This window comes from Strix aluco, chromosome Z (assembly GCF_031877795.1).
Source record: "Strix aluco isolate bStrAlu1 chromosome Z, bStrAlu1.hap1, whole genome shotgun sequence".
Classification (NCBI taxonomy): domain Eukaryota; kingdom Metazoa; phylum Chordata; class Aves; order Strigiformes; family Strigidae; genus Strix; species Strix aluco.
In genome coordinates this window covers 57,384,490-57,407,551 of record NC_133971.1, presented here as the reverse complement: position 1 = coordinate 57,407,551, position 23,062 = coordinate 57,384,490, and the positions used below count along the sequence as shown (strand labels likewise).

Genomic DNA, 23,062 nt, shown 5'->3' with positions numbered 1-23,062 from the left:
TATGAGGTATTTATGATTTAGGAAATAAACACTTCACTACAATCTCATCTTGCAAATCAGCTTGGTTCAGGAATGGCCATGTTTTCTTATAGATTCCTATTTCATCATAAGAATAACATACTCAGTTTATCATGAACTTGCTCCTAATTAACTGAAGTTGACCCAAAGTTATCCTAATTAACTTGAAATAAGAACACCCACAGTGTTTTGTATCAACTTAAATGAAATCAACTTAAAAACGTACTGCAAATTAAGCTACTGCAGCTCAGGGTCTAGTCAAGCTGTCAGCTGAACTCACAGAAACACTTATGAACCCTATCATCACTTTAAATCAGGTTAATCCAATCCTTTACCTTGCTTCTCTGCAGTTGTCTAAACTATTAGCTGGATTCAGACACACATGACCAAGATATGAGGGTTTATCAAGTTACTACAGGTCAAGTAAATTATGGTAATTAAACAGCTGTATACTCCCAGTCCACAGCAAGTAACAGGTGAAGAATGTCTGCTTAAATGTCAGCTGAAGAAATTAAGCCATGGTAATTGTACCTGCTTACGAGGTTGGGGGCAGGGGTCTAAAAAACTGACACACTTTCAGTACCTAAGTTCAAAAAAGACACTTTTAATGACTGCAGCTACTAACAACAAATACCTGCACTGGCAGTGTCAAGCAGTTTTCAATACTCACTTATCCTTGGTATAAAAAGCTGCAAAGTACTCCAGGCTAGAGCTGCAGGAGCCACTGGTAGCTCAGGACTGCAAATGAACAAAGACTTACAAGCTTGTGTCCATTCCTGCTCTGCAAAGCATGTACGTTGTGAAGAGGCATAAAAGGATCACATCTGAACTTCAGCAAATACTTAAGTACAATACACTTGGGGAACAGAGCAGGAGTGCTGAGCTGGAGCAGGGTGTTCACTACGTGTTAATTTCAATGCAAACTTTTGCCTCTGCAACTTTAACAAGAAAAGAAGAAAATCAGTAACTTTATATTTTCCATTGCTGACAGCAGGTAATGTGGAATTTAAAACAGAATAGACATTTCATTGAGTAAGAAAATGCTATTTTATGTAGTAACTTTTTAGAGCAGAAGTTCCTTACAGCAGATCAAAACAGGAAAAGATCATTAGAGATGCCACTCTAGCAGTTGCAACACCCACTCAGAGACATAAAGGGGAAATAATCCCCCACAAGTGAAAAGGGATGAACTGTAGGAACTCCATGCTAACCAGCCAGCTCTTGTGTCACTGCCTCAATAGGGAAGAATATGTCTGAAACTTCCAACCAGTGACACAAAATACTCACCCTGGAGCTGACTTGAAAAGCCAGAGGGGAAGTGAAACATGATTAAAACATTTTTCAAGTGTTTCCTCTCATTTCTTAAACTAGGACAAAAAAAAAAGTAAGTAATGTCAAGAATGTCTTGGGCCGTCTGTTACAGTTGTCATGTATGAATGAAGTAGCATCAGAGCAAAGACAGCTTGTGCTGAGGCATATGAGGGACTCTGAATAACGGAGCAGGACAATGTTAAAATCCTGAGTGTCTAAAGCTTTTGGTAAAGCCAGACAGTTATGTCTGTAAAATGAAGATGAAAACTCCAGTTCAGCCTGTAAATTGAGTGAACTTAAAATCTCCATGGATTTGATAAGCTTCATTTTGTGGGTACCACGCAACAGAAATATAAATTGCTACGAAATTAAAAAGAGCAAGGAAGAAGGAATTGCCCAATCTAGCAGTATTAAAAATGACTGAAATTCTTCATTACCTAAGAACAGAGCTACCAGAACTGTGACTGTAAAGGAAAAGATGAATGCATCAAAAGTTATCAATAGCATCAGCCAATAGCTATCCAGAGACTAACTTCACACAAGCTCTGATGTGAGAAGGGGGGGACCATAAATGAGTCTCAAAAAGCAGAAGAAATGTACAAAACCTAGGGTTCTGACTGAAAAAAGTCACACATGATTACCAAAAGATTCACTTTAGTAATTTAGAGCACCCATCCCCAATGCCTAGAGTGAACAGGCTTAATACTGTTTCTGTTAGCAAACAAGTAGCAACATTTGTGCAAGAATAGAGTAACATGTATTATTTTAAAACATAAGACGAAGGCAGTGAAGTTATCCAAACAGTGACAAAAAAATAAACTGTCTTGGCTTCCATTATTAATCTGGTTACGTACAGTCAAAGCATATTTATCTATGTATGTGCTTCTATATCTATATATATGTGCTCATACAAGTCCCCCGGAGGGTTTCAAGTGGACCTGAATTAGATTTGGATAATCAACCACTTATTTAACACAGCTTTAAATTTCCAAAATGTCTAAGGAATTTATTTTTCAATATAATTTTGAGATAGGCAAAAGTCACTGAATCTTACTATCTTCTCACATATTTAAAAACACTTTCTTATCTGAAGTTGTAAGTAGCATATGCAACGTATGCACAGGTAGTACACACAAGAATCCCCATATAAAAGGTGTGTAATAATGCCAACATTAAAATATTTTAATGGATTCATCTGACTGTATCCAGATATCTTTTAATACTGAAAAAAATGATTAAGAATGCAAAAGTCCATGCTATTGTTTTAAGTTCCTCTGTGCTACTGACTCATCTGTACCATGGGGATAGTAGTACTTCCTATTTTCACGTAAGTGCTGAGAGAAAAAAAATTTACGGGGACATATGACAAAAACTGAAAGTACATACACGAGTGTCTCAGTCAGTCCTGATGCTGGTTAATAATAAGAACTTGTTTAAACCTCTGTTCTGTCCCACAAAGAGCACTGAAAATAGCACAACAAGGTTATGTTGATTAAACACACATGACAAAATAATTTAAAGTAAGTGCTAATCCACATCCAGCTGCATATAAAATTCCAAAGTAAGCTCAATTAGATGAAGGAAAAAACCAGCATGAAAGCAAAGGTGTTCTGCAACCCTAAGCTAAAATGTATAAAGAAACTTTTATTGCAAGTCTTCAAGTTTTGTTTTGAGGAATGAAATTCTATCTGGGGTGTGGCCTAAGACCTTTGTGGGCAGGTGAGGCAGATGTGACTCATTCTTATCTGAAGCCAAGCAGCTGTTTGCAACATGTTTACATGACTCACAGAAACATGTTGTCACCATCAGTGGTTGACCTCCATTTTTCCTTTGATAACCAGAAACAGATGTTCATAGTGTTTAAATACTAACGACAACTCTTGGTTATCTGATAAAGTATATGTAACAGGCAGCATTGTCTCTGAACAGCTTTCCAAATGACAGAAATATGTATTGCTCTGGGGCAACACAGTGACATTTTTTTGGTTTTATTCTCTACCGCACCTCGATTACTGTGTTCAGTTTTGGGCCCCTCACTACAAAAACAATTGAATTACTCGAGCATGTCCAGAGAAGGGCAACGAAGCTGGTGAAGGGTCTGGAGAACATGTCGTACGAGGAATGGCTGAGGGAACTGGGGGTGTTTAGTCTAGAGAAGAGGAGGCTGAGACCTCATCGCCCTCTACAACTACCTGAAAGGAGGTTGCAGAGATCTGGGAATCAGTCTCTTTAACCAACTAATAAGCAATAGAACAAGAGGTAATGGCCTCAAGTTGCTCCAGGGAAGGTTTAGACTAGATATTAGGAAGCATTTCTTTCCAGAACAGGTTGTTAGGCACTGGAATGGGCTGCCCAGGGAGGTGGTGGAGTCCCCATCCCTGGAGGTGTTTAAGAATAGGGTCGACATAGCGCTTAGGGATATGGTGTAGTTGGGAACTGTTAAGGTTGGGTTGATGGTTGGACTGGATGATCTTCAAGGTCTTTTCCAATCTAGACAATTCTGTGATTCTGTATTACACAACTATTATGTAATGGCAAACTCTTCCTCATCTGCCTCAAAATTGTCTGGATTAAGGAATGAAAATAAATCACTTAAACATCTGACTTTAAAGATAACAAATAAATTTATATTTTTAGATATTGTCAAGAACACTGAAATATGACCCCCAACACTTTTCCTGGAAAAATTATTCCTTTTGAGCAAGGCAGTGCCAGAAATCCTCGCTGCTGGGACATATGCACTTGTCTGGACCCTAGCTGTGAGGGGAGGCCCCTGAACTGCATCATCAGTACCCAGGAATCTGGGCTAGCTCACCAGCAACCATATTATAGAAACAGAGATGGACTAAGTGGTTACTTAGTCCACACTCTGCCCCCACTGAAGATGTGTCTTTATCTACATCACTCCCAGCCCATGTTTATCTAATATATTCCTAACCACCTCCTGTGGTAGGGACTCAGCAAACTCCTCACACAATCTGTGTCAGTGCTTTCGTAGCCTCACCAACAGCAAAATATTCCTCATGCTACCTCAGATCTTTCCCCCAGCAACTGAAGCCTTTTCTCGTTCCTTATACCTTGACTGTGGAGGACAGACTATTCCTTACTCTTGGCAATAGCCTGCGCCTGCATTTACCTGAGGCTATGAAGCCATCCAACTTTTAACTTTTATTTTTTAATTGGACAGGTCATGTGTTGTCTCTGATCCCTCTTGCTGCCCTCCTGCAGACTTTCTCTGATTCACACAGGTCTTTAAACAACTTGATTTTCTAACCCTAGCCAGTGCTGATGCTGCTTTGCACTCCCCAGCTGGAAGGCAGAAGGTGGCTCCCAGCCTTTGAAATCACCAAGAACTCTGACCTAGGTAAAGCATACTTTTTGCCAGCTAAATTAGTTTAATTAAGAAACAAAAGAAGAACCAACTGTGTGGTAACACAAAGTCACAGCCTGCCCTTGTACATGGCTACAACTACAGCTCCTGTTGGCTTCCTGAGGCAGTGGGGACTGTGACCCCAACACAGGTGCAGCTGGGTTTGGCTTTAGTCTAACTGAAAGGGAGCTTTAAGAAAACCTCTTCAAGGAAAGCAGCATTTAGAATCATATAATAGTTTGGGTTGGAAGGGGACTTTAAACGTCATCTAGTCCAACCCCAATTTGGATTTTGTTAAAAACATGCCTAACTGCAACTAACCATGTAAAGGTTCCTGGCATTCCCCAGCCCATGAAGGACCACACAAACATAAGTGTCATATTATGGGAAGTTGCTGTGTGGCTCTGTCCCACTTTGTGCCCTTCAGGACACCTCACTCTCCCTTGACCAGAAAGGTCACTTCAGTAGCTGAAGTACCTACTAATAGGGCACAGATCTTCAGCAGGCATGCAAAATGAAATAGAGCATGACTCAGCTACTACTTAACCATATGAAGGCCAGCATATGTCAGCCTTTCATGAAGTTAAGCAAGTTAGTCAAAAGAAAGGATTCAAAGGAGTTAATCTCCCCAATTGACAGTGAACAGACTTTTCAGTGGAGGCAAGGGTCTAAGGAGGCAAAAACCCCCTTAAGGTTTATTATCACTAGATCAGACTAGAGAGCCCCAGTTTGCATGTCTGGGAGACACAGAAGATCTGAAGAAAACAGTGCAACTGGCCCCAAAATGTTGCTCCAAAAGCCTTCAGAACAATCATACTGCTCCACCGACAGTTCAGAATTTACCGCTTGCACTTCAGGGACTTATCATGGCTGTTTCATATTAACTTGAAAAATAAACAATGATAATAATCTGAACCTTTCTAAAGAAGAAGTTGTAATTATTTTTTTTTTTATGATGTTGTTAACATCTTACAAGTTCTCACACTTTTCTGACAGGAAATTTCTGCTCAAGTTCTCTGACACATTGTAAAGAGATAAATACATTCTTGACACACTTCTTTTCACTTTGGCTTCCTGCAATGCAAAACTTCATCTGCTCCTTCCAACATAAAATCCCACATTTAATCAAAAATAAGTGGAAGAAGAAAGTCACACATTGAGATGTCAGACTGTAGTTCATTTCACACAGGTCACAGATGTGCTGGCATCAGTCCTGTGTGGAAGGCTTCCCTGGATAGGTTTGTACCATCTCATCCACATCTCTCCTTTCTGAAAGTATCATCTTCAATACAACTGAAATTTCCTAATTTCCTTAACTGGAAAACCTTCATGTTGCTACAGAGAGTAGAAAGGACTTAAGACACAGGAGTTTGAAGATGGTGGATTCTCTCTCTTCGTCATGACTGAAATCATTCAGGCAGAAGGGGAGCCAAGCAAGCCGTCTTAGAATCACAGAATCATTCAGGTTGGAAAAGACCCTTGGGATCATTGAGTCCAGCCACCAGCCCTACTCTACAAGTTCTCCCCTACACCATATCCCCCAACATCTCATCTAAACGACCCTTAAACACATCCAGGGATGGTGACTCCACCACCTCCCTGGGCAGCCTATTCCACCATCTGACCACTCTTTCTGTGAAAAATTTTTTCCTAATGTTCAGTCTAAACCTCCCCTATTGCAGTTTAAAGCCATTCCCTCGTGTTCTGTCACTAATCACCTGTGAGAAGAGACCAGCACCAACCTCTCTACAATGTCCTTTCACGTAGTTGTAGAGAGTGATGAGGTCTCCCCTTAGTCTTCTCCTCCTCAAACTAAACAGTCCCAGCTCCTTCAACTGATCCTCATAGGATTTATTCTCCAGGCCCTTCACCAGCTTCATTGCCCTCCTCTGCACTCACTCCAGCACCTTGATATCTCTCTTGTATTGAGGTGCCCAAAACTGGACACAGTACTCCAGGTGTGGCCTCACCAGTGCTGAGTACAGGGGGACTATCACCTCCCTACTTCTGCTGGTCACACTATTTCTAATACAAGCCAGGATGCCATTGGCTTTCTTGGTCACCTGGGCTGCTTGTCAATGAGAACCCCCAGATCCTTCTCTTCCAGACAGCTCTCCAGCCACACCTCCCAAGCCTGTAGCGATGCATGGGGTTGTTGTGGCCCAAGTGCAGGACCTGGCACTTGGCCTTGTTGAAGCTCATCCCGTTAACGTTGGCCCACCGATCCAATCTATCCAAGTCTCTCTGTAAAGCCTCCCTATCCTCATGCAGATCGACACTCCCGCTTAACTTGGTGTTATCTGCGATCTTACTGATGATACACTCTATGTCCTTATCAAGATCATCAATAAAGATGTTGAACAGAAATGGTCCCAACACCGAACCCTGAGGAACACCACTTGTGACCGGTCGCCAGGTGGATTTAGGTCTATTGACCACCACTCTCTGGGACCGTCCATCCAGCCAGTGCTTAACCCAGCAGACAGTTCACTCATCCAGGTCATGGGCAGCCAGTTTTTCTATGAGAATTCTATGGGGAACTATATTGAATGCTTTTCGAAAATCCAGGTAGACAATATCCACAGCTTTTCCCTCATCCAATAGTTGGGTCATTTTGTCATAGAAGGACACAGAAGTCTTCTTCCCTTTGGCACAGGAATGACCAATTATTCAAAGAAGTTGTCAGCAATCAGAAAGTAACATGAGCTGGAAAAATCCCTCTTCCACTAGATCAGTCGTGATTGGCAAGGCTGCAAATCTGCTACAGTCTCAAGTAAGTAATACCCATGCTTTCCACCTCAGTAACAGAAAGTCTAGCTCCTTCTTGCAATGCCTGCTTCACATTTCCAAAGGGCTGCTGCCTTCCCAAAAGTCCTGCTACACTCCCTAGATTGTCTCTTCTGGCTGCAAAGTCCCAGAGAGCACCTTGTGACACAGTAACCCAGTTGAAGCTTTCCATCCTCCCATGTGGTCCTGATAAAGGAGCTTTTTCACTCATTGACTCCTATATGAGACTGGTCTTGACAAGAATTCATGGGACCGTTGAGGTTGATAGACTGGTGTGGTGGTTTAGTCCCTGCCGGGGTCTGAGACCATGCAGCTGCTGCCCCTCCCCCACAAAGGGAGTGAAATACAAAGCCCCAGGGCTGAGATAAGGAGAGGTTTAATACAACAGTGCAACGGCAAAACAACAAACAACAACAATAAAAATAACAGTAATAACAATCAACAGAGCAAGATATATACCGATACAGCAGTGTGGAGACCGATCGTAGGAAACACGCGTTCCGATACTCCCCCTCTCCTGTGCTTGGGCACCAGCATGTGACATCAGAATGATATATGAATAACCTGGCTAGAGCTTCCCCCCACTGCTGGGGAAACTTAAATCTATCCTAGCTAAACCAGGACATAATCCACCCCTTTATTCTATACCATGTGCGTCACGTCCAGCTGCCATTTAGCAATTAGCAATAACAAAGAAAAATTAACAAAAGCACAGTATAATTCACAGTGTGTTTTCACCCAAAATCAAGTCCCCTTGTGGTACGCATTGGACCTCTCCATACTCCTGCATCACCCACCAGGTGCACCCAGGTCCTTGAGCAAAAGCAATACCATGGATGGGTTTGTCTTTGCCCGGCACAGCACTAACCCAGACCATTTTTCCCAGCAGATCCCTCACGCGCACCACAGGGACTTTATCCCCGTCTACAACACGTGGAAGTTTTGACCGAGTCAGGACAGCTCGATTGGCAGATCCCCTTGTGTTGACTAACCAAGTGGCCTTTGTCAGATGTGTGTCCCAATGTTTGAAGGTTCCACCGCCCATTGCTCTCAATGTAGTTTTTAACAGTCCATTGTAGCGCCCGATCTTCCCAGGCTGGTGCGTGGTAGGGGATGTGGTACACCTACTCAATGCCGTGTTCTTCTAACCAGGCATCTATGAGGTTATTTCAGAAGTGAGTCCCATTGTCCGACTCAATCCTCTCTGGGGTGCCGTGTCGCCACAGGACTCAGTCTTCAAGGCCCAGGATGGTGTTCCAGGCGGTAGCGTGGGACACTGGATAAGTTTCAAGCCATTCAGTGGTTGCTTCCACCATTGTGAGCACGTGGCGCTTGCCTCGGCGGGTCTGTGGCAGTGTGATATAGTTGATCTGCCAGGCCTCTGCATATTTATATTTCATCCATGGATCTTCATTCCGCTGGGGCTTCACCCGTTTGGCTTGTGTGATTGCAGCACACGTCTCACATCCGTGGATGATCTCTGCGATGGTGTCAATGGTGAGGTCCACCCCTCGATCTCGAGCCCACCTGTATGTTGCATCTCTGCCTTGGTGGCCCGAGGTCTCATGGGCCCACCGGGCTATGAACAGTTCACCTTTACGCTGCCAGTCCAAGTCCACCTGAGCCACTTCGATCTTAGCAGCCTGGTCAGCCTGCTGGTTGTGTTGATGTTCATCAGTGGCCCGACTCTTGGGTATATGGGCGTCCACATGGCGCACCTTCACAACGAGGTTCTCCACCCAGGCTGCAATATCCTGCCATACTTCAGTGGCCCAGATGGGTCTGCCCTTGCGTTGCCAGTTGTTCTATTTCCATTGCTGCAATTGCTTCCACAGGGCACTTGCCACCACCCATGAGTCAGTGTAGAGATAGAGCCTCTGCCACTTTTCTCACTCAGCAATCTCCAAAGCCAATTGGATGGCTTTCACCTCTGCGAACTGGCTCGATTCACCTTGTCCTTCAACAGTTTCAGTGGTTCGTCATGTGGGATGCCACACCGCAGCCTTCCATTGTTAATGTTTTCCCACAATGCAACAAGACTCATCAGTGAACAGGGCATATTGCTTCTCCTCCTCTGGCAGCTCGTTATATGGTGGGGCCTCCTCAGCACGTTTCACCTCCTGTTCTGGTGACATCCCAGAATCTTTGCTCTCTGGCCAGTTTATGATAACTTCCACCAATCCTGGGGGGGTCGAGGTTCCCTATTCGAGCCCGTTGTGTTATCAACACAACCCATTTACTCCACGTGGCATCTGTTGCATGATGTGTGGAGGGAGCCTTTCCTTTCAACATCCATCCCAGCACCGGCAGTCGGGGTGCCAGGAGGAGCTGTGTCTCAGTGCCGACCACTTCTGAGGCAGCTCGAACTCCTTCGTACGCTGCCAGTATCTCCTTCTCAGTCAGGGTATAGTTAGCTTCAGAGCCTTTGTATCCCCAGCTCCAAAAACCTAGTGGTCAGCCTCGGGATTCCCCATCTGCTCTCTGCCAGAGGCTGCTGGTAGGGCCATTCTCCCCAGCTGCGGTGTAGAGCACGTTCTTAATCTCCTACCCTGCCCAGACTGACACGAGGGCTACTTCTGGGCAATCTCCCGCTTAATTTGTTCAAAGGCTTGTTGTTGCTCAGGGCCCCATTTAAAATCATTCTTCTTGCGGGTTACGTGGTAGAGAGGGCTCACAATCAGGCTGTAGTTTGGGATGTGTATCCTCCAGAACCCCATAGTGCCCAGGAAAGACTGAGTCTCCTTTTTAGTGGTTGGTGGGGCCATGGCTGTTATCTTGTTTATCATCTCCATTGGGATGTGGCAACACCCATCTTGCCATTTTATTCCTAGGAACTGAATCTCCCTTCCCGCCCCTTAACTTTCTGTCACTTGATGGCAAAACCGGCCTTCAGGAGGATTTCAATTACCTTCTTTCATTTCTCAAAGACTTCCTCAGTTGTGTCCCCCCATACAATGATATCATCAATGAACTGCAGGTGTTCTGGAGTCCCACCTTTCTCCAGTGCAGTATGGACCAGTCTATGGCAAATGGTGGAGCTGTGTTTCCACCCCCGGGGCAATCGATTCCAGGTGTACTGGATACCCCTCCAAGTGAATGCAAACTGTGGCCTGCACTCTGGTGGTATTGGAATGGAAAAGAACTCATTAGCAATGTCAATCGTGGCGTACCACTTGGCTGCCTTTGACTCCAGCTCATACTGGAGCTCTAGCATGTCTGGCACTGCAGCACTCATCGCTGGCGTAACTGCATTCAGGCCACGGTAGTCCACGGTTAGTCTACATTCGCCATTAGGCTTTTTCACTGGCCATATAGGGCTGTTGAAAGGTGAATGAGTCTTGCTGATCACCTTCTGGCTTTCTAGTCGACGGATCAGCTGATGGATGGGGACCAGGGAATCTTGGTTAGTGCGGTACTGCCGCCGGTGCACCGTCTTGGTGGCAATTGGCACTCGCTGCTCTTCAACCTTAAGCAACCCCACCACCGAGGGGTCCTCTGAGAGGCCGGGTAAGGTGGAGAATTGCTCAACCTCCTCCAGGGCAGCTATACCAAAGGCCCACCGGTACCCTTTTGGGTCTTTAAAGTACCCTCTCCTGAGGTAATCTATACCTAGGATGCACGGGGCATCTGGGCCAGTCACAATGGGGTGCTTATGCCAGTCCTTCCCAGTTAAGCTTACTTCAAGTTCTAATAGGGTCAACTGTTGGGATCCCCCTGTCAATCCGGAGATGCAGATGGATTCAACCCCACTGTGGCTTGATGGCATCAGGGTGCACTGTGCGCCAGTATCCAGTATCTACCAAGGCCTTATATTCTTGTGGTTCTGATGTGCCAGGCCATCGGATCCACACCTTCCAGTAAATCCGATTATCCTTTTCCTCCACCTGGCTGGAGGCAGGGCCCCTCTAATCCTGCTCACCATCACTCACTTGATCTAAGAGTGACTCCTGCAAGAATGACTTCCTGGTCCCCTCAAGAGGGTCAAGCATAGTGTTGGCCATTCTATTCTGTCTGGGGAATTTCCGACTGGACACTGAAGCTGCGTCTCTCTTGGAAGACTCCCCTTTCATGGTGGTCTTCCCTTTCACCTGCTGTACTCATGCAGCTAGGGCGGAAGTGGGCTGTCCATGTCACCTCCTCATGTTTTCCCCATGGTCGCGGAGGAAGAACCACAGGATGCCCCGTAGTGTGTGCCTTCCACTGCCCTTCTCTTGGGTGGGGAAGCGCCTGCTTCTAATGCCTGAGACATCTGCCCGTGCAGGTGGAATGTAGGACATGTCCTCTTCCATTTTCTGGAGCCTCTGAGACAGTTCCTCTACAGCTGAAACCAAAGTATGTTGGGAGGAAGGGAGATTTCCCTCATATTGCCGGAGCTGGATAATCACTTCATCCACTGTTTGAGTCTGGGTGTCTCGCCACCAGGACGCTACTGCTAATGCTTTGGAATGTCCCTCTGGTCCACTTTGCAGGAACTTCCGCCACATCAACTGTGTGCAAGGGGCCTGATCTGGACCCATTGTGACCGCTCATCATTCAGATCACCATAGACCATGTCAAACACAGCCAATTCCCTGAGGTTTTGGATGCCTTTCTCCATGTCGGTCCACTTGCCTAACCGACATACATAGAGCATCATCCTTGTAGGGGTACCTCTCCCTCACACTGAGCAGGAGTCGCCTCCAAAGGCTGAGGGTTTAAGCCTGTTTCCCTATTGCCTTGTCAATACCAGCCTGCGTGGATAAAGATCCCAGCTGCTTGGCCTCTCTCCCCTCCAATTCAAAACCAGCAGCTCCACTATCCCAGCATCAGAGCAGCCAGGTGCAAATTTGCTCGCCTGGAAGGCGGCTGTAATCCTTCCGCATATCTCGAAACTCACTGAGGGATAGAGATCGGATGATTACCTCCGGCTCTTCCTCCTGCTCTCGTGATGGGCCTGGTTCATCATCACCCTGTACACTGTGAGGGGATTTTTTGGTATATTTGGTTTTCCGTATCGGGGCGACTGGTACTGGCACTGCCTGTCCCCCTGGCCCAGCTGCTGTACCAGTAGGTTCACTTTCAGATCCTGCAGTCCTTTCTCCCCCTTGAGGGCAGTGAACAGTGTTAAAGATGACATGGTAGGCATGGGCAAGCCCCCAGCACATCGCAACAAGTTGTGTCTCCCAGGGTTTGTCAGATTGGCAACACGCCTTTTCCAAACACTCCACCAGTTTATCAGGACTCTGCATTTGTTCAGGAGTGAGATCCCAAAGCATTGGGGGTGACCACTGACTCAGGCACTTACCCATCTTCTCCCACACACCCTGCCATTTATAACTGTCTGCCCTCGGGGCAGGTTTCCAGGTGGTGCCATTATTGGAGAAGTACCTCATGGCCCAAAACAAGATTTGGCAGACATTTAGAAAGCACTGTGCCACGAACACAGTGGTCTGGGTGCTCCAGGGATAGCTGAAACTCTCAAAAACTGAGAGGATCTCTTCCCCTGGCTCACCCATAGAGGGGGTGAGACCCCTAACAAAAACCCAGGCAGCAAACAGGTACCAGTTCACCCCCACAAGCAGTGATGCAAGCACATTATAAGCAGTCAGTAGCCAGTACAGCAAAACAAGACCCTTGGTACATTTTCCACCAAGAACAAACATCAGCACTAGGAGCACGCAGTAGATATAAGGATTAATCCAGCCCCACCACGCAAGCAAATTGGCCAGCATTGCAAATGTTCCTTATCAAATAATACAAATAAAAACAGAAAAATTGCACTTAAAACACCTTCTCCTTTTGTCCTTATTTCAGTCCTCTCGAGACCCACGTTGGGCACCAAAATTTGTGGTGGTTTAGTCCCTGCTGGGGTCTGAGACTATGCAGCTGCTGCCCCTCCCCCACAAAGGCAGTGAAATACAAAGCCCTGGGGCTGAGATAAGCAGAGGTTTAATCCAACAGTGCAACAGCAACACAACAAACAACAACAATAACAGTAATAACAATGAACAGAGCAAGATATATACCGATACAGCAGTGTGGAGACCGATTGCATGAAACACGCGTTCCGATTCTCCCCCGCTCAATTCTCCCCCGCTCGGCGCTTGGGTGCCAGGAGTGCCAGGAGGTGACGTCAGCATGGTATTGAATAACCTGGCTAGAGCTTCCCCCCACTGCTGGGGAAACTTAACCCTATCCTAGCTAAACCAGGACAACTAGTTACTAACCTGAGCAAAAATAAGATGGCCAGAGAAGGTGCCCATGGTCAGCAAAGCAAATAGCAAAGCATAATATTCCAGCTACCAGCCAACTAGTTGCAGACATACCATTGAACAGTCCTCACACAAAGCAAAATTCACTACTGAATATATTCTACATTTTAAAATTGCTAATGTGGGTGTCAAGCTGACATAAGACACAAAAGTAGCTGCCGTTTGTGGGTGATTACAAGTTTTATGAAATGTCTTTTATGCTGCACATTAATGATTTCACAAATCATTTCTCCACTGCTAAGAACTGACAACTTTTTATACATTATTCAACAGGCGCTAACTTTTTTTGTTTCTCTCTTCCTGTTACTTGCTATGGTCAACCTCACACAAGACCACCACTGTTCACATTAACAGTTGCAGTATTAGAGTATGAATCATCTTCACAGTCTACACAACACATGTAATGTACTTTGGAGGGCTGAACAGTTACTTTAACCATGAGAACACTCTAGGAGACTGCTAGACACATTTGACATTAGTCCTGATAAGTCCGTAAGCGTAAAAATATTTACAACTAAGATGCTTCTTACTGCTGTGACAGAAAAGAAAGGTGTATAGCAAACCTCCTGTAAAAGTGAAAGAAGAAAGCACATTGTTTAGTCAGCATCAGAGTGCAATACATATCACAAGGGGCCGCATGTGGCTTCCTCAGGGAACTTTCCCTCCCTCACCACCGAGTACCATAATTGAATATGTTATGCACATTAGCAAGAGGATTTCTGGAAAGAATATGACTGGCTGGTAGCACTTTCATATAGTTTACATTAATGTGACTTAGGGCCAAAATTTGACATAAAATCTTTTACTGGTTCAGTGAAAACACCTGTTCTCTGCCCCAGTGTTCATGATTGGGCATGTTCATGTTCATTGTTCATGTTCAATGTTCTATTTAATTGAAAAACAAGACTAGCAATGCAGACATCTAAATAACCTCAGCTTAATGCTCTCTACTGTACAGAAAACCTTTAGGCTGATAAAGTGGAACCTTTACTGCTTAAACCAGTGTACAAGATAAATGTTTTTCTTCACTCTACTACTGAGACAAAAAAGATCTTTCACTGTACAATTTTTAAAAATCACTACATAATCACATCATGATGCTTTTTAAGAGCACATCAGTAATTTATAAAATGAGAGAACTTTGCCCTGCCGGTCAACAGTAAGGAAAAAACTGATTTTAAAACTCATGATTTTAGTAGATTGAGATCATACACATGTAGCAACAGGCTTAAAAAAACCCTATAAAGCATTCTCTACTGTTTTACCTCTTTGTCTGAATGATGTATTTTGCTTTTGAAACAGGTGAAAAATGAGTATAACCTATGCTTCACTTTCTCTCTTAACTTTAATCAAGAAGTTATTGTAATAATTTTACTTGTCCGTTGTTTGGCTTGAGCAGCAACGTGTACTGGTTTTAAATGGTTCAGAAACATGACACTGAATTTTTTAACAAAATGACTGTACATAGTTATCTGCCTCTACTTATAGTCACTCAATGGCTTCCAAACCAGTTTACTTCACAAGTAAAACAGCATGCTATTTTCTCCTAATTGCCAGAACCATAACCTATGATTTGAAATTCCAATAGTATTCTTCTGAAGTTTCTCAGTATTTTTTCAACTTAAATTGTCAGTTATATGCATATAAATTTTAAATATTGATATAGAATATCTGCTTATCTTTCCTAGACTACCTTGAAGCATAACTTAGCCTTCATGGAACAACTATACATTGGTCAAACAGGCTGCATCTGGACAGCCCTGGAAGAAACTCCATTCCTGAGCTGCACCTCAGCTGCATTTTAGGGCAATCACCACGTCCTCACCAGGAAATTCAGATACCTAAGAGCAGCCAAGTGTCTGAGGGTCTCTTAGTCTAGGCAGTCTGGGAGTGGGGACTCCACAGAGCTCCACAGAGCCCCTGCCAGGCAGCTGTGACACAGTCACAGGCTCCAGAGTATTAATCTGCTGCCTACCCAAATCCCGCCGCTCTTTCCATCCCTGATGCTGTTCCTTGGCTTTCACAGCAGAGCTGTGCTATGTCAATCATAGCTCAAGACTTCTAGAACATAAGTCCTTTTCTACAGCTTCATACATTTCTGAGCTACTCATATATTCCGCATGTTTTAGAAGTAGGGACATAAAACATCAGTCATCAAAAAAAATCCACAAGTTCCTCATTCAGACAAGCCATGCTTTCATATGTGAGAACACTGCCAGTTTAAAGGTTTTGTAAGCTGTCCTTTAATTAAAAAAAAAAAATGGTAGAAAGGGAAATTACATAGAAACGACATTTTATTTAGATCAAATTCCCATTCAAAAATCTTAATATTCACAAAATCAAGTCTACTCTGCTATGTGATTGCTGCTTAAAACAGTTATTTTCTATATTTTTTTCAAAGAATGTGACACTCCTACCTCTCCACACTCCCAACCCATACTCCATACACTTCTCTCACTGGCCACCTTCCTCACTAAGACAGGAAAGATACAATGACAGTGCAACATATGGAGAGGCTTCTGCCTTCTCTTCTCTAAGGCTCCAGGGTGAGTAGACCCACTGTAACTACTGCAGACACATCAGAACTATCACTCACTATTAACTCTGCTATGGTGCCTTCCTCCTCAGCATGAGTCTAAGGCTCTTTTTGGCCCCTCTGACTTAAAAAAAGAAACCTGCATAAGATATGGGTACTGTCAACATCTGACCTTGTGACATGGTCCAGCCACAGACACCTGACGTCCTAGCTCTTGACTCCTACATTTAAGTTGTCTGCCTAAGCTCCCTTTGTAGTTAAGGGAGAAAAATTGGTATGTTCAGGGTACTTCCATCTGTTCTATTTCAGACCTTTAGCATGAGAGGAAATCAAGTCCTAGAAGTGCCAGTTTCTCACCACTGATGACAAGACAGTTCTAGACAACCAGCTCAAATGTGGACAAGTATAATGTAGATACTGACTGCACAGGTCTGATTGACACAGACAGATGAAAACATTTTATTTACTCTTGTGAAGGATGACTTGACTTTGGAGTCTAATGTAATTTAGCTGCATTTAACACTGAACACTACATATGTACAGTTATAAAACACCCACCTACAACCGTAAATCAAAAGACTGTTTTCCAGAACAGAAGAATTATAGGCAATATGAAATGAAAAGAATTATAGGTAATATGAAATGCACTGCTTTTTATTTAAGACACTCACCTTATTTCCAGTACCAAAGAATTATTGATTTTCCAACCTTCTACGGCATGCTGAAAGATTGAGGAGCCACCCTTTCGAATCACCTTATCAGAGCTATTGATCATTGATCTACTAAAACTCAGTTCGCCATCTCTGCAATGCAATACAGAAAAGACACAATTACATCAAGGCTAACTCTAGTTTTAAGTAATTTACATCACATACTACCTCTCATTCACAACAAAAGGAAGCAATTATCTCTCTGCTTGCCAAAGCAAATAAACTGTACCTGTGAAACACCTATATCTAATACTTGAATATGCAACTTAAGAGCTTAAATATGTTTATAATTGTAATGAAATAGAAATAACAAAAATTACAATAAGTTCAAAACTGTGAACCTGGACCAAAATTCAGTATGTTTGTAAGGCAGATTCTGCACTTCTATGTTCCAAATTTTCAGTACTAAACTAAGAATTAAGTGTTAACTTTCAAGCCTTTGCCCAACAACTGCTCATGTTCTACAATAATGGCCTAATAGACTATTGATACCAACAGACTTTCATGCATTGAATTCTGGAGTTTAATGGCACACAAAACACAAAATTTCCTCAAGACTTCCTGAAACTTTTGTATGCACACATCCAAACAACCCCAGTTGTCTTATTCTCTTTATCAATCTTATAATATTCATAAACTCTGATAAAGAAACCTTAAAAAAATAAAAAAATAAAGCTGTGGGTGATGACCTCTGAACATCTGATGAGGTATCATAATCATAGTATACCAGGTTGGAAGGGACCTGGTCTAGACAAGACGGCCCAGAATCCTGTCCAGCTGAATCTTAAAAGTGTCCAATAATGTTACCAGTTGCAATTATTTAGCCATAAGGGTCACACATATGTGACAGAAAAGCTAAAACACTGCAAGCACAACTTAACATCTTACACCTAAAATCTGTTTTTATCTTCGTATGTTTCCATTATCTTCCATACTGTTTCCATTTAGGTGTCAGAGCAACATTCAGCTGAGTTCAAACATAGCTGTTAATCCTAAATATATCAAGGTTGTTGGATATAACATTCTACCATGTAAAATATCTTGTATCTCAGGAGTATATATAACAGTAATATACAGAAATCTCTTTATCTGTTTAAGCATGCTCTGAAATACTGCCAATAACCATAACTTCACTTAGCTTGCAGACAGAACTTTTGACCACCAACCATTCAACCAACAAAATGGAAAAGATGTGAGACTAAGCTTTCTAGGGAATTGCTGTCTCTTGTTTTCCTACAGCTTTGAGTCCTTAAAACGATTGGATCCTGGCACTTAGTAAGAGCTACAGCAACATTACTGCAGTATATAAAGTATTAAAATTTGGTAAATTATATAGCAAATTACACTAACCTGCAACAGGACATTAATTAAGCTAAATTAACAAAACTGGTAACGTGCAGTCATTTGCAAGAAGTGCTGTGATTGCAAAAGCCCCTGTAACTAATAAGCCAGTATTATACACTTCAAGAAAAACAATCCAGAATATTAGCAATGCTCTCCCACCCTCATCTCTATGCCAACACACTGCAGTACTCATACTGCACTGACTCACAGGTAAGACTGCCACCTACTGAAAAACCTACAACTTTAAGCAATCGTGTAGGTACAAGATCTGTATGCAAATTACCCAAATCACTCTAACTTGAGGGCATGGGAGGACGCTGCAGAAGTCCCTAAACTCAATAACTAGAATATAATTCATACTTTTTGCTATTTTTAAATGTTTTATTCCCCCAAAGTTTTCCATAATGGTTGTAAATGTATTTATTAGGTATATTTTCCTTCATATATTTTCTAGATGCATAGAGTGTATGCATCTAAAGGAAAATTACCAAAATAGATCCAGGTACTCAGTCTAAAAGCATGTCTCCAGTTTATGCTGGGTTAAACATTATCCAGCAGACACTTTAACAGTGACACAGTTGAGAAAAGTCAGCAACAAAGTATGTTGCCAACACCTAAACCACTGTAGCACTTGAAATGTGGTTGCCTTCCATATTCACAGCTTACATGTGCAGTGAGCTATACAGATTGTACAGTAAAACAATGTTAAATTATGTTCCACTGAGCTAAAAGGACCTCGACACTGTTAAACTTCTACTATGAACACAAAGGTGTTCACTTAAAAGCTCCTCTCCCTTCTATTAGTACTGCTTTGTTTAATTTTCACAAAATTAAACTAAATTTCACTAATATTAAATAAACAAACACATAAAAAACTAAATTTACTCCAGAAAATTCTTCACTGTGTAAATAACTGAAATAAATTTGGGCTACTTTATGTTCTAGAATCACTGCAAATCCTCTCTGATGTAAATGAAACAGCTGCCAAAGTGTGACAGCAACTTTGTGGCTGACAGTATCAAACTTCACTCTGAATTACTTTGCCTTGGTGACCAATCAGACCAATATAAGACAACTATCTCTTCTCCTGAAGACAGTTCATGAAATGTAAATAACTTCCTGAAAGCATTTTCCATATCAGCAGAAGACCACACTGTTTAAGAAACACTGCATTCCACATATTATGCATGTTTCATCACTTTCTTAACCTTTAAAGGGACATGCCTTCTTTAGAAGGGCATGCTTTTGCAATTATGGTCCTAACAAACTGCTATGAGAACACAGCTGATTTAAGGTTTATCACATACTTTGGAATTGCACATAGTCCATTTTGGAACATCTGGGATTTACCTGCAGTGTCACATAACCATAAAATGGGCCATCTCATGCTTTCACAGTTCTGCATTACTTCTGGAAGTAAAACATCCAATGGAAGACTTTGCTTGCCCATGTGGCCAGTCAAAAATAACCAAACAGCGTAAGTCCTTCCTTCAGAAAAAAAGACAACTGTAACATCAATAGTAGCAGCAGGTACTAGTAGGACACCTAGGGTTTTTTTTTTTCCTGCTTCATACAGTAATGGATGGGATGACAGGCTGGAAAAAGAAACTATATTCCAATATACTTAGCCAAAGTGTCAAACAACATATCATAAACTGGAGGGGGCTTTTTTTGAAATCACATATGGATTCTACCTAGTGACTAATTTCTGAATCATTTTAGCAGCTACCTCTAGTCTGAAAGGAAGGAGTATATATTAAGAAACGTGGGTATCGTTAATGCTGATTCTCCCTCACACATTCATCTTCACAAGTATTTGTGCACACCTAAAACCCAAAAATGTTAAACTTCTGTGTATCTCGTAAGTATGCAGATACCATAGCATAGTGACAGAAACTGGGCTTACACCCAAGCTGAACAAGATGGAAAGTTACCAGCAAGTTCTGAAAATCTCTAATACCAAGTGAAGTAAACATCACATCATTAATCAGGCACACACAGAGGTGAGGCCACCCCCTGCTCCCTGGAGGTACGGGGGCTACTGCCTTCCTACTGTACCTGTGCCTTGCTTCCCCACCGGTGTGCCTGGGCAAGGGTCTGGGAAGAGGGATGCACTTTCCGCCTTTAACACTGGGGTCCGCAGGGGCGAAGGGGGGACTAAGGTTGTAATTGCCCCAGCTTCCTCCAGGCCCCTATGGGCACTCACAACCTCCTTATGTCTCCTTCTCAAATCAAGGCAAGGGTTTACACCAAAGAATGAAAATCTGCTGTGAATGCATCTCTCCCCCAGTCGATTTGCACAAGCAAACAGAAAGTGTGAGCCCCTTTCCCTCCTTTGCTGATTTCACTCAGTCACCACGGAATTTATGCATCCCTTCTATGAAAAGAAAAAATTATACCCCTCCAAGAAGAAACAGATTTGGCTGAAAACCCAACATCTTCACAGGATAGCTGCAAGTTGGGAGAAAAATGAGGAATATAGGCATGCATGTACACAAAACACAAGGCACGACAAAGAGAAAGCTGAGGTGCAAACAGAAAAATGGCAAGCGACATTTCGCCTTTTATTTTCAACCGAAGACAAGCAGGAGAAGGAAAAAACACAACAGAGTGTCTCAGTGAAGGGACCGGAGTTTCCAGAGGAGGAGCCTCAGGAGCTAAGGGGGATGTCCCGCAGACTCTCAGAGTAAGATTCCCCAAGGAGCACCGAGTTAAGCACAGCTCCCAGGCAAACTTCAAGGACGGAGGCAAAGACCGCCTGGAGCTACCCGCGGCCGCGCACCTCGGCACGCTCGCCTCTTAAGGGCTCCCAAAGCAGGAAACGAGGCACAACGCGCTCCGGCGGCCGCCGCCAGCATCTCCACCCACCCCGACCCTCGGGGAGCAGTCGCGGCCAGGTGTACTTCCCCGGCGCGCCCTACCACTGGGGCTGCGGGGGGAACAGCATCAGCCGCAACCCCAGCACCACGCATCGACCCCATCCCCCTCGCCCCCAGCCGCTGAGCTCCGCTCGTTACCCGTCCCGCAGCGGTACGCCCGCCCCGCCCCCCTCTCCGGCACCCCCCGCAGCAAGAGCGCCAAGTTGCGCTGGGTGAGCGGGTCACGGCCCGGGGTGGCCGGGTGACCCCGGTGGGGCCGCGGAGAGGACCTCAGGCAGCGATATCGCCCCGCCGCCCTCTCAGGGAGCCCTCCCGGCGCGGCGCCCCACAATTACCCAGCGAGAGGTGCCTCCCGGCGCTCTTCCGTCCGCGCTATTTCTTTCGTCTTATAAAAGATGAGGAGGAGACTTATCGTGCACACAGTCCACCTCTTCCTGACTGAACGCATGTCTTCTGCGAAACGTGGTCCCCCTCCCCCTTTTCCTTTGTTTGTCAGGGGTGTGCGGAAAACAACTCCACACGCGGCACAAATTACCAAAACCACAGTGATTTCTTTTTAAAAAATAATTAAATAAAAAAATTAAAATCAGGCGGGCGCTGACGCTGGGGGTTGTTTGGCGTTTAGTTTGTCTTTCTTTCACCCTGTCCTCCCCTACCCAGAAGCCAGGCTCGAAGGCAGCAGCTCGCTCTCCTCGGCTGGGGGGACAAGTCCGTGGTGCCGCCACTGCGCGCCCACCGGGCCAAGGCGCTCTCCTCCCGTCGCTGCTCCGCTCCAGCTCCGGCTCCTCAGCAGCCCCGTTCCGATCACGGTGACGACGGGCCGGAGACGGCGCTGGCACCTCCCTCCCCAAGGCGGGGCGGTGGCGGGCGGAGCACGGCCAATGGGCGCCGCACGGGGGCGGGCACCCGGCGCCGGGCCGCGGGTAGCGGCAGCTCGGAGTGGGCACTCCCGGCTGGGGGATGCGAGGGCGCACGGTAGCGGGAGGTGTACGCCGCGGGGCGGGAGCTCACGCTGCGGCACCCGCTGTGCTGAGGGTGGAGGCTCCCCTTTTGTATCCCTTCTGTGGGGAGGGAGTGCCTTTCTATGCCGAAGCACGTTGTACCTTGTCGCCTGTTGGGTGTCAGAAAGTTTCAATAAAGGACTTCCAGCGCAGTGCCACTAAAAAGGAAAGACACTCTTCCTTTTCTGAGAAGGATAAAGGTTTTGCTATTTTTTTTTTTCCTTTTTCTCCCGATGGACAGTTGGAGCTTGAAACATTGAAACATTGGAGGTTTTTCCGAGCCTCGAAGCACCGTCTCGGCAGCAAACCCAGCCCCAACACCAGCGGGAGAAGCCGGAGGGGGAGGGTTGAGGAACGGGGGGGGGGGCGGAGGAAAGGAAACTGCAGGGTTCCTGCACACAGCCGGTGGGAGGTTAGCCTCGGAGCCTGGCCAAATTCACCGCCCAACCCCCGCTCCCCCACATCCTGTTTCATCTACACTGTCTCAACATGGCCGTTAGTTTCGTACTTCTGCCAAGGACGATTTCTCTGAAATGCACAAAAAAACCCCACCAAAACACCAAGCCCTCGAACCCCAAAACAGAACAAAAAACCCCCTTTAAAATGCATAACACAACATGAAAAAGAAAGCATGAACTATATCCACTTTTCTTAGTATTATTCTGCCCTCTTCAAAGTGACTGGGCTGTCCTGGACTGTCCTTATTCTGTGTGACAGGAGTCTGCCCACAGCCCTTGAATTTGCATTTATGGAACAGGCTTCAATACCGACATCACTCTTCTCCAACGGAGATCCAGGAAGGGTTTGTGACAAATTTAGCATGAGTCGTCTCCTCTTAACTTAGGTTAAGAGCAG

At 44.6% G+C, this 23,062-nt stretch overlaps 1 protein-coding gene across 6 annotated transcripts in view; it reads right to left on the bottom strand.

The window, feature by feature from the left end:
* ST8SIA4 (ST8 alpha-N-acetyl-neuraminide alpha-2,8-sialyltransferase 4) overlaps positions 1-22,004 on the bottom strand; it is an 83,618-nt gene extending 61,614 nt beyond the window's left edge. For 4 of the 6 annotated variants that reach the window (XM_074811857.1, XM_074811860.1, XM_074811861.1 and 1 more), the window contains exons 1-2: positions 21,542-22,004; positions 16,945-17,076 (exon numbers count right to left, since the gene is read on the bottom strand). In XM_074811857.1, the coding sequence (XP_074667958.1) occupies positions 16,945-17,076; positions 21,542-21,654 (245 nt within the window). In that variant the 5' untranslated portion in view covers positions 21,655-22,004. Of the gene's footprint in view, positions 1-16,944; positions 17,077-19,677; positions 19,778-21,541 lie in introns of those variants that run through there. The other 2 variants (XM_074811859.1, XM_074811858.1) reach the window with 2 other exon arrangements.
* Between the last annotated feature and the right edge of the window lie 1,058 nt (positions 22,005-23,062).